The 15,515-nt window shown below is 48.5% G+C and overlaps 3 protein-coding genes across 3 annotated transcripts; 1 reads left to right on the forward strand and 2 right to left on the reverse strand.

Annotated features, from left to right (window-relative positions):
* Positions 1–1,592: 1,592 nt before the first annotated feature.
* On the reverse strand, positions 1,593–3,891 carry PtA15_10A731 (uncharacterized protein; the record flags this gene model as incomplete). Its single annotated transcript, XM_053160938.1, has 2 exons — positions 1,593–3,385; positions 3,501–3,891. 2 exons carry the CDS (start codon positions 3,889–3,891, stop codon positions 1,593–1,595), a joined length of 2,184 nt encoding a protein of 727 aa, XP_053024862.1.
* Positions 3,892–3,974: 83 nt separating this feature from the next.
* On the forward strand, positions 3,975–5,717 carry PtA15_10A732 (uncharacterized protein; the record flags this gene model as incomplete). Its single annotated transcript, XM_053160939.1, has 6 exons — positions 3,975–3,998; positions 4,178–4,276; positions 4,349–4,533; positions 4,616–4,751; positions 4,831–5,339; positions 5,453–5,717. The coding sequence occupies 6 exons, from the start codon at positions 3,975–3,977 to the stop codon at positions 5,715–5,717; spliced, it is 1,218 nt and encodes a 405-aa protein (XP_053024863.1).
* A 1,137-nt stretch (positions 5,718–6,854) lies between these two features.
* Positions 6,855–9,337, reverse strand: PtA15_10A733 (uncharacterized protein; the record flags this gene model as incomplete). The annotated part of the gene is made up of 4 exons (XM_053160940.1): positions 6,855–7,319; positions 7,448–7,587; positions 7,681–8,879; positions 8,964–9,337. 4 exons carry the CDS (start codon positions 9,335–9,337, stop codon positions 6,855–6,857), a joined length of 2,178 nt encoding a protein of 725 aa, XP_053024864.1.
* Between the last annotated feature and the right edge of the window lie 6,178 nt (positions 9,338–15,515).

A 15,515-nucleotide genomic window follows, 5' to 3' on the forward strand; every position in this document is an offset into this window, starting at 1 on the left:
GCGATGGCCAAAGCCCGGTATGGAATGGGTGGAGAAGAGGGACAAAGGTCATGAAGTGATCAAGATGGAGGCTAAGTCTCCGGTCGGAGGAAGCAACTGGGGGATCCTTCCAAGTGGCCAGTCGGATAGTCGCTGCGCGGCCCGCAGTCCCCAGCTTGCCACGTTTGCAGTTGTCAGACTGCCTGCCCATGTACTGAAGGATGGTTCCAAAAAATATTTCTGGGAACTTCCATTGGTTCTGGGAACTGCTCTGCTAACCTTTTTGGTTTTGATGACCTTTAAACCAACCATTTTGGTTTCCAGAACCAATCCCACAACATTTGGGAAAAAGTTGGGAGATTGGTTCTGAAAACCAAATCTCTTGGAGGACGGTCTTGTGCTCTGGGATGCCGGTGAAGACAAAGCAAAAGAGAGTATGAATTACGGTCATCACAGAGCTAAAACAACAATGAAGAGAAGTGAAAAAAAGAAGAAATAACATCACGGTGCTTACCTGGGATGCCGGTGAAGACAAAGCAAAAGAGAGTGAAGAAAGAGAGTTCACCGGCACCACAGGGAGGAGTCTTTTAGAGAGACAACAAACGCAATATAAGCATACTCTAAATACATATGCTAATAATGAGAAACAATACCACAACAGACGGTGGCCATTCTCTCACAAAATGGTTTTGGGAACAAAATTAGTAACCAAATGGGTTCCCAAACCAAATTCAGACCAATTCGGTCCCAAAAACCACTATCCAACCAATTTCGTTCTCAAGACCACCTCGGAAACTTTTAGTGCACCCGTGGTGTAGCTCCAAACCAAGCTCCGGGTCAAGTTGATCCCCGGTTGATCCAATCCGATGCGGTTGCGGGGTCGAACTAAGTGCCCTAATCCGGGCTAACTTAGCGCCCGGTGTGGATGGTCTAAGTGTACTAATCTCAGATAAGGGTTGGACCATGCTGTCTAGCTTCAAAATCGACTCCCTCTCACACTCAAGAGTGAGCAACCCAAAGCCTCTGTGTTAATAAACTACTAGGGCAACCTCTCATTGGTCGGTCTAAAACGAGGAGGGAATACATGTCACTGCTTTCCAAACCCTGAGGCTAGGCATAGGCCACGGATGGGCCATCAGGAATTGTCACTAAGATCTAACCCTAACCCTCTATCCCCGATCGTAGGCGCTGAAGAGTCAAATGGAGATCCACACGGCACGGGCAGACTACCAACTAGCCCTGAGCGCAACTTGTTCACCAAGCTCTAAACACTGCTCGCGACAAGGCTATACCTTGGCCAGAGGAGGGGACACTGCAGCCCTCGACAAGGCTATACCTTTGCCAGTTCTTTGTCGCTGGTGGTCTCACAGGATCTAATTAGCATCCACATCGCGCTGCACCCAAATAAAAACCAAACAAAACCAGAAATGGTGAGGATCATGGAAACATGTATATACTATATGTTTTAATTCAAGAAATTACATAGGAGGGTAGAGCATAATGATTGTGAATGTTATTGTACCATTTTTGTTATTGCGTGGCATTTTCAGCTTCTTGGGGATGTAGGTCATGTAGATTGGGGCACGGTAATTGCTGAGTGCGGGTGAATCAGGTCACCCTACGTCTGATGTATTGTGCTTAGTATGTTTGAATAGCATACCGAAGCGGAGTTCGTCTTGGAAGTGCTTCTGCCAAAAAGCAGGCTGGTACTTCTTGTACCAGTATCCGAGCAGGGTCAAAGGGATCTCGCGGGTTCTGTCGGGCATAGCTATGAAGCGCAGGACGAGATTCTGGATCGGGGTGAACCGAGTCTCATCCAGTGGCAGTTCCGCATCGCCGATCTGGGATTTGTAGATATATCCGAATAGCGAGAGATGCTCAGGTCCAGGTGAGGGCTTCAAGATCGTGCCACCAAACCAGTCCAGAAAGGCATTGTGGGCATTCGGAATGGTCTGGATGCCGGAATGTTCCATGGAGCTGATCAGATTTTGGTGGTATTGCCGCAAGCCTTCGAGTAGAGCAGTCAGTCTGGACTCCACTGATTTTGTGGTTTGGGCTCGGGACATGCTATCGATCACTCTGACCATCCAAATCTCCTTGCTGGTACTGCGCTCCACTGCGTCGTGGAGCTTGGCCGGGATGTCAGTGATAGTTTTGTTCGGCTTACCGGTTCGTTTCAACTCGATCAACTCGAGCACTCTCCTGTATTCTGAGATGATTCGTTTTTCGACCTCCGACGGCTCGTCCTTGTTCCTATGAACCGCCCACGACTGTTCTGCTAACCACGAGTGAGCGTCGCCCTGTGGGTTGATTCCCTGTTGAAGCGCGCGTAGCTCGAAATCGACCACCTCCGCGTCCGGCCTCTGGTCCCCGCGACCTTGTTCGACCCACTTGCTGGCTCGACATCTTCTGTCTTTCTTGGCCTCTTCCATCGACTCTCTCATCCGCAGCCAGAATGTGGATTCGCTGCCCTGGAAATGTTGGGCCCACTCGTTGGGAGCCTCCCGCTTGTACCAGATCCCGATCAGGGTCAGTGTGATAAAATCGTTGTAGAACTTGAAGTTCCGATCGTCACCTCGCCCCTGGAGGAAGTAGATCAGATGCTTCTGGGCCGGAGTGTAGCCCTTCTGCTTAAGATGGGTGTATTCGGGTTCGCTGATCACCCCAACGATCGGGAGATGGTTCGTGGTGGAGAAGACGAGCTCGTTGAGCCAGCGGATCAGGGAGTCATGTTTTTTGGTCTGCTCTTCGACAGGGGTGTGGATCTGCTGCAAGAAGGCATCATGGGCGAACAAAACACATTTGATCAAGCTACCGAGCCAATGGGCGATCATGGACGGATGCTGATATAGTCCCTCATACTTGGCGGGTGGTCCTTTCGGTTTCGCTCGTTTGGCGATTCTCGGCGAGAGCATCTGCTGGCTGGATGTACCAGCAGAGCATTTTTCGAAATAGATTGGAAGATCCCCGACTTGCTCGTTGAGCCTGTTGGCCCTTTGGAGAGGATACTTGACGCGGTAGGAGGCGATCTGTTTCTTCATCGGGGCATCGTACTTGATACGCAGCTGAGGATTGACGATGGCCTTCTGGACCTGGTCTAGGATTGGTGTAAATCCCACAGGGATGGGTTCATTCATATCCAGGGAATCCAAATCGACCTGAGGATGGGCTGGCGCTGGCTGCTCATCCGGCACTCGCTCGGCCATGTGCCCGGGCGGTGCTTGATCGAGCGGTGCAACGTGACCAACGGAGACTTGCACAGGTGGGCTAGATGGTGGAGTATGGTTGAGGTCCAAATCCAGCCCATTCCTTCGAGGCTCCTCGGCCTGATGGTCTGGGACTACGGCCCCCTCCGCCAGGGGCAATGGGTGAGTTGATAGCTGGTGTGGACCATCAACTGGTGCAACTGAAGCAAGATTGTTTTGAGCGAGAAACGCCAATTAGTTGATGAGTAGCCATCCGCATGTTGACCTGAAAAGATGGCACATAATTAAACTTAGAGGAGAGCTCTGCAGACTCACTGTTTTTGGGGGCCAGCTGTTGACTCACTGTTGGAGGGACATGCTCCAAATGAATCGCCATTTTCTGGCGGACTCGTCGTGCTCCCCGGGTGCGGTCCAAGTAATTGAGTCGATGCTTTCTTTGTTCGGAATCGGCAGGCAGGCCGCCTGCTCGCCCCGGGCCTGCTGCCGGTCGACTTGTCGAGCAGGACGGGCCCCGTTCGGAAAGTCCGAGGCTGTCGAGGACATGATAAGGGCCGGGCTCGGCGAGGAACTCGTGACCAGCGAGGACGAGCCGGCCGGCGAGCAGGCAGACTGCGCCCAGTGCCAGTGGCAGGAGGTGGGCCGACGGGCGACTGTTCCACATGTCCTGTGCCGGATGAAGTGCAGGCCGACAGGAGTGCTTGGCCATCGCCGGAGGGGAGCGATGGCTGGGTCTCGAGCAAAACGTGTCTCCGGGCTTCCGAAGGAGCACATGAGACACGTTCAACTCCTATGCATCCACCAGGCGGACGGCAGGTTAATCCAAGCTGATCCACGCAGTCGAAGCTTATCCAGAAGGCCATCGGGGAAGAGCTGGGAAGAATTGTCGAGTCACATCATCGGCTGGGCTGAATTTACATTGGAATTTCAAGAATTAAGAGATGAACCACAACTCAGACTCCGACTCAGACTCAGACTCAGACTCATCATCCCAGCAGACGCACGCTCAGTATACCCTCGGATTCGACGATGGAAAGATTGGCAAACCAGAAGAAGCTGAACAGTACTCGACCTCTCGAATCGGAGGGAGACCAGTTAAGTCGAGCAAGCCGAATCGATCCAGATGTCCCTCACATGCCTCCTAACGTATTCCCTTCCGTCTGAAGGCTCTTCTGCCACTCTCAAACACAGCGATACCCGAGAGCGATCTGGAGTGTCTGGTATGCCAGAAACCGATAGCCATGCTGGTTCAAGTCTACTGTCCTAGCGACCAAAACCCGTACCACGATCGGATCCTCTATCTGTTTGGATGTGCGGACCAGCAATGTCAAGCTCAAGGCTCATCGAGATGGTCAGTCAATCCATCGCCCTCCAGGAAATATTGCTGCCTGTCGGGATCCGAAGAGGCTAAGCATCTCGCTTGCTTCAAACAGCGTCAGAGGATTCAAGTCGTGGAAATTCAACGAGGAGTACCATAGACAATCATCGGCTCAACAGACCAGGTCCTCGCACCCACAAAGTGCGCTCGATTGTAAACTGTCTGATCTGGGGGATAATCCATTCAAGATGGTAAGAGCCCTGACAATCCCGTATACGCGACCATCGCTAAATTTCCAACTCCATTTCAACACCCACGTCTTGACCCTAGAACGCTCCAAACCTGTTCGACCAATCCTTCGATAACCCCTTCTCAGCTCCTACTCCTACTCATACTCACCGTCCGACACCAGACCCGAGTCCACTCGTCAATCCATTCTCAAACCTGACCCTCGAACCAACCGAGACCACACCCACCAAGTCTTCTGCTCAGGAACACAATCTGAGACTAGTGGCCAGCTTGCCTGCGTTGTGTACACCACCCCACTATCTGGCCACCGATTATGAACTCAAGCCAAAACTATCGTCATCCAGCACGTTCAAGGAGCTCATTGATGACCATCAACCTCCACCACCTTCTTCATCCACATCAAAAAACGCCCAACAGAAGCCTCCACCCAACAAACAAAAATCATCAGCCCGCTCAGCTCCATCTGCATCCATCCCACCCGCAAACGCCCAAGAATCCTATGAGGTCCAAGCTGTCAAGGGCGTCGATCCCGCTTTCTTGGACTTCCAGGATCGAATTAATTGGAGTAGCCAATCCACCCAAATCATCAGGTACGTCTTTATTCTCAAAAAAAAAAAAAAAAAACCCCTTTCAAGATATCCAACTCTTTTTGTTTGGGGGGAAAAAAAACGAGCCAACCGTAATTGTCCTCAAAATTTTCAAGGTATAATCCCAAGGGACGAGCACTACCAGTCCACTCAAGCAAACCGACCCCGTCGATCGTGTCCCTAAGATGCGGCCATCGTAGTCGCTTCGAGCTGCAATTCATGCCAGCCGGCTTGCGCTTGTTTTCCGCCCCGATCGACTGGACCACCGTCTGGATCAACGACTGCGTCCAGGACTGCTGCTCCCCTCATCCTTCCAGTCCTGCCTCGCTTCAAGAGGGATGGACAGAAATCCAATGCTTCGTTCAATCTGTCGTCGATTAAGCCCATCCTTTATGCCTCCGTTTATGTTTTTTTTTTTTTTTTTTTTTTTGGGGGGGGGGGGGGCTTGATTATCTTGAGTCTTGGTTTGATTTAATACCTCGAAACATTCTCAGTATCCATCAAATTCATTGGATGAAAGGCATATCAACCTAAGATTCTTATCAAAAATCCCACATTCACCTTCCATTATTGCAAAGACCCAGATCCCACAAGAGTGATAAAGAAAAAGGTGGGCCCGCTCCTCTGAAAGCAACGTTGGCGTGGCCTAACTCCGCTAACAGCCAACAGGTTCCCTTCGAGCTGTTAGAGTTTTTGGGGCTAATGCTACGCAAGCAGACTGCAAAAAAGCGGCCGCCACGCTCACTGTGTTACACACAGCACTTTTTAGTCAGGTTTTTGCTGTCAAATGTGCTGTAGAGCAGTGTAACGTACCTTGCATAGTGGCAAAACACTGATAGGGCGCTTATAACACTTCAGCATCAGCACAAAACAAAAAATGCCTGACACTTTTTGAAGAAAAAGAAATAGCGGCCCACTCTTGATCAAGACACGAAGAAAGCTTGGGTGCATACTAGAGTACTGTTTGGCTCCGCCACCTGAAAGCAAGCCCATCGTGATCCAGTGCGGTGATCACTTTAGCAGAGGTTATGAGGTTCGATAAGTCCTTTATAGTTATAAGGAAGAGAATGAATTGATAAAATATGTAATCATACAAAGTTGCATAATCGGGATAGAACAACACGACCATGTGATGACATGGGGGAGAAGGAAGACCTTCAATGAATGACAGGATAAATAAAACAGAGGGAGAAGTAGAGTGGAATTGTACAACAACTTTTTCTGGCTTCGGTTATCCGGACAATTCGGATCACTTATGTATAACAACAACAACAACAATTATTCGTGTTTAGGATTATAGGGAAGGCGGAAGGATTAAGATAACATGTTCTTTGAGTATCATATATGAAAACAATGGAGAATGATGAGATGTATGTACGTATATCAAACAATCCAACATATTTTGAAGTGGATCAGATTATAGAGATCAGATGTGATAAATTGTTTTTCTTCTTGTTTTTTTTTTAGGGTTTTTCTTTTAGAAAGAGATGAGTTGAAAGTAGAAAACTGGGATGGCTGTTAATGATGAATATCGCAAGTAGAAGGAGCGAGCGAGGAGGGAAGCGAGGTTTTGCAGAGATGTTTGAGACAAAGCGTGGGATGACTGCGCAGGTTGCGCAAGCCTTTCCTGAGTCTGGGCGGCAACCTGGTACTCCAGAGTTTGATCTGAGTGGGCTTGAGATGGAGCTCGAGGGGGGAGAAGCGGGGGTGGGATCGGCTGATGTCGGCGACGGAGAAGAAGGTTTTGAACTTGGATGCGTTGTAGATCGACGAGTTCTTCAGCCGTCGAGCGGCTCGAGCGGCTCGGTCTCTGGTCGATACCAGCGGAAGAGCGGTCCTCAATGATTCTCGGAACCGTTTTCGGCCCGGCTGTTGCTGTTCATCACCTGTTTCGTTCGGATCGGCAAGGATTGTTCGCGGACCGGTCATGTTAAACTCTTCTTCACTAACTGCTGGCTGGTCTGGATACGCCGTATCTATAGACTGGGGAATAGCAAACGAGGGCGTTGGTTTTTCTCTCTAATGCTTCTTCACCATCTTTTTCCGTAGACTCTTGTCGGGGGTAAAATTCTTCACGGTTGGAGCTCTTCAAAGAAGATAGACCAATTTACCTGATCATTTCCGCCGATCTCCTTTTGTCCGACGGTTGATTCCTGATTTACCGTCGGGAAGGTGGAGGGGAGATCATTGGCACTAGTGTTCACATTCTCACGAGGAGCCTGCGTAGGTTCCACTCTGTCGCCCAGTCCTTCTTTTTTTTTTATATATATTAAGGTGGGGAGAGAGAGAAAAGGATCAGACTCAAAAGTGCTATGTATGTGGAGGGGGAAAGTGTGATACACACTTGTGATCAACGACTGCTCCGAGGTTTCTGGGGTCACATTAGCCCGCTCAACAGTGGAAACGCAGAGCGAAGACTCCGCAGCGCTCATGGTGGATTGATGGCCAAAGGCTTGAGGCTGAGAGACCAGAGCCAAAGCTGCCGCGACCGCCACCAAACATGCCAACGCGGCCAGAAACTTGGAATTGCCGGCCGATGGAGGCGGAGGCGGAGGTGGCGACGACGACGACGGAAGGCTTGTCTGGTCTGGCTCGGTGGACGGTTCAATGGGAATCAGCAACTGTTGAAGTTTGGCAACTGATGGGGCCGACAACATGGCAAGGTCATGTGGCCGCAGGAGCCGATCCGGCATGGATTCTGGAGTATCCTGTTGGAGCAAGAGACTGGTGGGAGGACGACTGTGGCAGGTCATCAGAGGCTCAGAAGTAGACGACTTAACAGCAAGGGGCTTGTTGGGTTTTAGACCAAGGATGGCGTGGAAGCCATGGACGAGGGCCTGGAGAATGGATGTGTTTTTTTCATCGAGAAGAATAGGGAGCACTTTGAATAAGTTAAGGTGGGCGGGACAGGCTCGGGAGAGCTCGCTGAGCCAATCAATCGGGAAACAATCAGGAGAAGCAGTAGTGTGGATGATCAGAGCCGGAGTTTCGGGTGCGGAGGATAGGAAGGAGTGTTGATCGTGCACAGGGAGGGCGGTGAGGTCGCTAAGGTTGATCTCAAGCCAGGAAGTATGGTAGATTAGATCGGCTGTGTGACTGTTGGGGGGAGGAGAATCGGAGAGGGCGCGAGTGACGGCTTGTCGGAAGCGTGCCTGGGAGAGAGGGGGCGACGGCTGGGAGGCAGGGGGGGCTCGGCTTGTTGGGCAGGTAGGGTTGAGGGTGGGGAAGTGGAGATGGCTGGTGAAGTTCATGCGCAGGTTGGATAGGATTTGGAGTGACTGGGAGTGAGAGATCTGATGGCCGCAGAGATAGAGGTGCAGGCGGTGGGAGAGATCGGCGCCGGGGGTTGAGGGGAAGGTGGGCGAGGTGGGAGAGGCGAATGAGGAGGGATGACTGTGGAGATCGGCATCGGTGAGCGAGGGGGAACGGGAAGAGTTGAAGTCGAGAAGATCGCTCGAGAGGCTCGTATGCTGGTCGGAATGTGGGGAGGATGAGGGCAGCTGGTGGTGTGTGGGAGGGCTAAACCAGTGGGAAGGATGGTACCTATATTGGTGGGAGTGGGGGGGGGGGGGGGGGGGTGGCGGTCAGATTGTGGGGCTGGACTAGGGGGATGGATGTGCTGCTTACTGGTCTGGGGGAGTGTTGGGGATGATGAGGTCGATCGAGCCGAGTGGGTCGGGGAACGAGAACAGGCTGGTGAGCGAGGCATCGGTGTCGTCGGAGTTGACGCAGGAGAGATCGAGTTGGGGGAAGTCCGGGGATGGCTGGGGATGGTTGCGGGTGGCTGTCTCTGGCTCGAAGCCGTGATCGGCGGGCACCAGACTGGCGGGGGTGGCGATGTTCTGGAAGGGGTCCTCATGGTCCTGGTCGATGCTGCCGTCCAGCTCGTCGGCGGCGTGGTTGTGGGGGTCGACCTGGATGTAGTCTGATGCGCCGAGGGGGTCGTCTGCATGCTCGGTTGTGGGCGGGCTGGCCGAGAGGCTGGGCAGATTGAGTCGCATGTTGGTGGTGGATGGGTTGGCTTGAGTTGGGTTTCGCTGATCGATGAGGGGGGAGTGGGGCAGTGGCTGCTGCTTAGTCACAGCAAACCCCCGCAACGGTCGCCCGGAAACAGCTGCACCCAACCAGCCATCACTCACAGTTGCCATATTCCCAGAAGGATCAAACCAGCTTTTGGTTGGGAGCCAACACTTGGCCAGCTGATGACAAGCTTCAAGCATGCTCCAAGAAGACAGGACCCGGTCAATTTTTGTTCTGTTTTGGTAGATCCTTGCAGATCCCCTGTTTTTCTTACATTATGCGTCTTCACATCCCGCCCAAGGCTAAATCTACATAACCCCAGAGCCATCATAGCAGTCAAGGAGTAGAATCAACAATGGGCCACTACAGGCCAATATCCAAATTAGTGCATCCATGGTTGTTTGGCAAGACAAATGGGGTATCGTCAATGGTGGGCCCCTACACTACACTAGGTATACTACAGGGCCACTTAGTGTAGCCGCACTGACAGAGCCCTCTTTTTCCTGTAGTGTTAGCGCGCCGCTACGCTGCAGCGCTTTTAGCATCAAAGAAGGCCTAAAAACCGCTGTAGCGCAGCGTGGCAGGCGCTTTTCTGAGCCCTGTGCGCGTAGCCTTAGCGCAGATCCGGAGGAATTCCGCGATTGCTACACCAGAAGTGAGCTACGTTATGCCATGCTAACGCTACAGTTAGCGTAGCTGGCCTACCGTTGTGGGTACAGTAAATTTATTGGTAACGTACTAATATTGTAATGATTTTTTGCTTTTTAACATTACTGTTGTAGAAATAATGGTTGGTCACAGTGTAGAAATGTCCACTTCTGCCTTCTTGTCAGCTGGCTACGCTGGGCAAGCCATTGTGACAATACATATTAAATATTATTACAAAAGTAAATAAATAAATAATAAAGAGACATCATTATAAATAAAAAATACCTTTTTTCCTTCTTCTGCAAACATGTCACTCAAATTATCCACAAGTGACACTTCAAGGATAATTAAATTTCCCAAAAAAAATACTCAAAGTTTGAGGTTGGGAAAATCATTGAAAAAAAATCACTCCGTACTGAAAAAAAATGTGAACTGAGCGTGCTCAGCCAAAAAAATAAAAATGTGTCAGACTGAGTAAAAAACAATGGGGCACATTTTTAGGGTGATTTGTTGGACGGGCCTGCAAAAGGCCCGCATGGGCCCCTAACAGGCCCGTTGGGCCCATTGAAAAAGTAGTATTTGTTTGGAATTCCAATGCTCTGCTAAAATGTGAAATGGGTCAAACTGAATAAAAAACATGGGGGTACATTTTTGGGGAGATTTTTTGGACGGGCCTGAACGAGGCCCACATGGGCCCCACAAAGCCCACTGGGCCCATTGAAAGAGTAGCCCTGGTTAAGAAAGCATATGCTCAGCTAAGAAATAAAAATGTGCCAGACTGAGTAAAAACCCTAGGGGCACATTGTTGGGGAGGCTTTTTGGACGGGCCTGCATCAGGCCCGTATGGGCCAACAGATTTCCAAGGGAAGGAAAGGGCCTGGACATACATTCTGTGAGTGCACAAATGTCACACAGATGTCAGAAGCCCTTCAATATCTTCTGTTGATTAGTGGTCAATTGGTGCTGTTCTCAAACATCATATGGGCATTCTTAAGCAATACTACTTCTGGGTTGGCCAAACCAGCTTTGGGTGGGCCCTGACGGGCCTGATGCAGGCCTCCCCAAAAGTGTGGCCCCATGTTTTTTACTCAGGTTGACACATTTTTGTTTCTTAGCTGAGCATAGGCATTCTTGACCAAGGCTACTCTTTCAATGGGCCCAGTGGGCTTTGTGGGGGCCATGTGGGCCTCATTCAGGCCCGTCCAAAACATCTCCCCAAAAATTTACCCCCTCATTTTTCATTCATTGCAACCCATTTCACATTTTAGCAGAGCATGGGAATTCCAAACAAATACTACTTTTTCAATGGGCCCAATGGGCCTGTTAGGGGCCCATGCGGGCCTTGTGCAGGCCCGTCCAACAAATCAACCCAAAAATGTGCCCCATTGTTTTTTACTCAGTCTGACACATTTTTATTTTTTTGGCTGAGCACACTCAGTTTGTATTTTTTTTCAGTACGGAGTGATTTTTTTCAATGATTTTCCCAACCTCAAACTTTGAGTATTTTTTTTGGGAAATTTAATTATCCTTGAAGTGTGACTCAAGTGTATGGTGTATGTCACTCAAAGACAACAGGTCCCCCCGCGCGTGACTCAAGCTTATGTCACTTGAAAACCCACAAGCAACTTGAGAGATTACCAATATGTCACTAAAAACTACACTCCTGTCAATCACATCACCCGTGACAAGTCTGAATGACAGTTACATGTCACTTACCAATCAACATGCTGTCTACCGCTCCCAAGATTGGAAGGCTTGACAGATTTCCAATCCTCCCCAACCAGTACGCAAAAATACCCCGGAAAGCCCAGAGATGACTAGGAGGGCCACCAAACCAAGTAGGAGGATAAAATATAAAAATAGGTAAGTTTTCCCTCTCTCCCCCCCCCCCCCCCCCCCCCCCCCCCCCCTGTTCCTCAGCCTATTACCACCATTCAAAAACCTGACCGCCATTGTCTACGCTTCCTCTTGATCCTTTTCATCAAGAATCCAACAGACCTCGCTTTCAGGATATTGCCATCTTAAGCCTGTGCTTACAATCACATCTTGTTATTGAGCTGGTCGTTGCACCAGGAAGGATACATACAAGTGAGTTGAACCCCTTCCTTGATTTGAACAGCTATCAAACTATCTATCTTCTGGTATCGCAACCACACCTGCTTCACAGGCCCCAGCTTTATACTTGGAAGGATCTAAACCACCCCCTCTCCACCGGGCCCCTCCTTATTTTTATTCTTTTCTCTTTATTTCTTAGAAATAAAACTCTACCACCTGCCAGACAGCACCTCTGTATATCTTCCATCAGCGGGTGTTGCCAGAAGCACCAGGGAAGCTTGGGGGGCACTCCCCAGGGAGTGCCTACCTTGAATTTTCTTCATAACTTGGTGCAATGTCTACTAAATCATATGTATAATCAAACATGAAATGATATACAACTATATATGAAGTATCCATAACTCAGCTGGAACTTGTCTGTAACTCAGTAGTAACTCAACTGGACCACGTGTCTGTAACCAAGTTTAAATCAAGTGTCAAGCACCACTCACACACTGTTTGTACCAGAGAGTGACATCAATCTGAATGGTGTTGGGACCATTTCACCCTCATGTACCTGTTGCTGTGGCCTAAACAGAATGTGGTTGGTGTGGGATTTGTCACCCTATTGTACGCGTGAGCAGTATGGTGACAAATCATATTCCATCAGGGAAGTTACAGATAAATATTTCTTAAATTTTACCCTCATTTACTCGTCACAAATTCCCCTCTGGGATAAAAAGTGCCTGATTTGTCACCCTATTGTACGCACGTACAATAGGGTGACAAATCACACAGTTTTCAGAGCAGATGTTAATTTTTCCCAAGTAAATGAGGGTGTCACAGTTTGGAAATAATTCAGCTGGAAATTACCCTCTGGTCTGGAAATTTTGTAAATTGTGTGTGATTTGTCACTCTATTGTACTGGGGTGAAAAATCACACACTTTTCAGATCAGAGGGACATGTCCAGCTGAATTTTTTCCAAACTGTGTCACCTTGATTTACTTGACAGGGATTCCCCTCTGGTCTGAAAAGTATGTGATTTGTCACCCTATTGTACGCGCGTACAATGGGGTGACAAATCACACACTTTTCATACCAAGGGGGAATTTCTGCCAAGTAAATGAGGGTAGAATTTAAGAAATATTTAGCTGTAACTGCCCTGAGGCTGAATGGACTATGATTTTTCACCCTATTGTACACGCGTACAATAGGGTGACAAACCAGACACAAATCACACATTCTTCAGACCAGAGGAGCATTTGCGTCTGAGTGATTTATGAATTTTGTCACCCTCATGTACCCAGACAGCATGAATTTCTCCTGCACTTGTGCAAATACTAAAAAATTTTGCACTTCTGATATTTCCTTTATCCAAATCTAGGCAACACCACGGACGTTTGCTCAGCACCTGTTTACGAGTGCCTTCGCACAATCCATGCCAAGGTTTGGTCCGATCCTTGTAAGGTACTGGTTCAAAGTTGGTTCGAAGTTGGTCTGATCTTGGTTTGAAGACCAGTTCATGTAATGCACAATCTATACTGATGTTACCTGGAATCATGCCAGATGTTTTGTGTAATGTAATCGTATATTGTATACCATACCGTTATAGAACCTCAGGGCAACTCGATCCAATGGGGTATGTACTTTCTCCCGTGTTTTCTACCCAGGATCATCATGGTTTGGCCAATGAACTTTAGGTGTTTTTACCCCTCTGTAAAACCTTATCTCTGTTGACACCTATAAGTTTCTGCTTTGTAATAGTTGGAGAAGATAAATTTAAGAGACAGGAGTTGAAGCTGAAAGCCAACCCTCATCAATGAATCTGGCAGCCCAAGCCAATGTAAAAAACACTTGCAAAGGTAGTATATGGATCAGTTGTGCTAACCTTGATTGATAAGATATGTAAAACATATCCTCAAGGGGAAGATGATCGGCAGCCAACTGCTGATCTCAGTATGTTTTTTACCGATCAACAAAATCCACACTGTAATAAGCTTTTGGGTTTCTCTGTTTGAGCGGCCCAAAGATAGGGGTCACAGTCTATCTTTGTTTCAGTAAAGTTTGGGTATTGCATTATGTACTGTATCATCTGGTGCCCTAAAACCAAACTGAACTCAAAATGATAACCACCAAAGCCTGTCAATAGCCATATGGCATTGCACAGGGCATTTAAGAATTTTGGAACAAGTGCCGAATACAAGAATCTGATTCCTGTTTCAATTCCAACTTCACAACGCAAGACACTCCACCTCCTTCCGACCAACCCCAGCTCTTCATGTCGGAAATACTATGCCTTGGTCAATTTATCATACCTATGTGTCTGCCTATTCCCACTTCATTTCCTGATCACCCACAACAAGCCTTTCTACACCGAGGAACAAGCCGAGTCCATGTGTGGTGTACCCCCAAGCTTTTTTTTGGAGATCTTAGTCAACTCAAAAGCAACTTTATTGGTCCATTACTTGGTCCTGTGGGCAGCTGCTCAACACCAATAACTGAACAAGGAATGAGCGCATCTGACCCATCTCTCATAAAAATTCGAGCTTTTGTTGTAACTAAAATCTGTAAGGATCCCCAACTGAGGGGCTGCATCTTCAGTCCTGCTCGAAACAAATCAACTGTTCTAGCCGCATTCATGAACGCACAAATCAGTCTCTCCCCCATCTGGGACTACAATCCAAATCTCTTTTTCAATATACGGCAAACAGCTCTGGTAAAAAACCAGAATTGTGCACTACCAGACCTGGAATCGTTTCAGATAGTTCTCAGAAACTGTGTAACCAAGCTGAAAGAACACCAAATCACAGCTCTTCAGTTTCTGAAGATGAACGAATCGGCCAAAGATAGTAACATCAACAACTTGTGGAATCACTCTGTTAACAATTGGATACGGAATAGTTGTGACCCTACCAACTTACAAGTTCTCAAGACCGATGAATCTTCTCGCCGAGGATTGATACTTGCTGATGATATGGGCTTGGGAAAAACTCTGACCACCCTGGCACTTGTTCTAGCGACTAGAGATTTGGCCAAAACTTTCCAGACAAGCCTTTCAAATGATCAGCACATTCACTCTGCAGCGACTCTCATCATTTGCCCCTTGGCAACCTTGTCTAACTGGGAAAACAAGATTAGGATCCACTTTAAGCAGAGAGCCATACCTTACATGATCTTCCATGGAAGGGACCGTGGAAACATTACCCAAGAAGATCTATTGTCTTCACTGGTGGTTTTGACAACATACGAGATGGTGGGAACCTCTGGAAACCGGCTACACACGAATCAAATCACTATTGAATCTCTGGAGTTATTTTGGTTCAGAATTGTCTTGGATGAGGCTCAGTAGGTTTCCATAAGTGTATAAATTTCATGAGTAAATGAAAAAACATTGGCTGACTATATAAACTATTCAGTATGATTCGGAATCCCACAGCCAACAGGACAATCAACATTCTCAAACTAAAATCAAAACT

This window comes from Puccinia triticina, chromosome 10A (assembly GCF_026914185.1).
Source record: "Puccinia triticina chromosome 10A, complete sequence".
NCBI lineage: Eukaryota > Fungi > Basidiomycota > Pucciniomycetes > Pucciniales > Pucciniaceae > Puccinia > Puccinia triticina.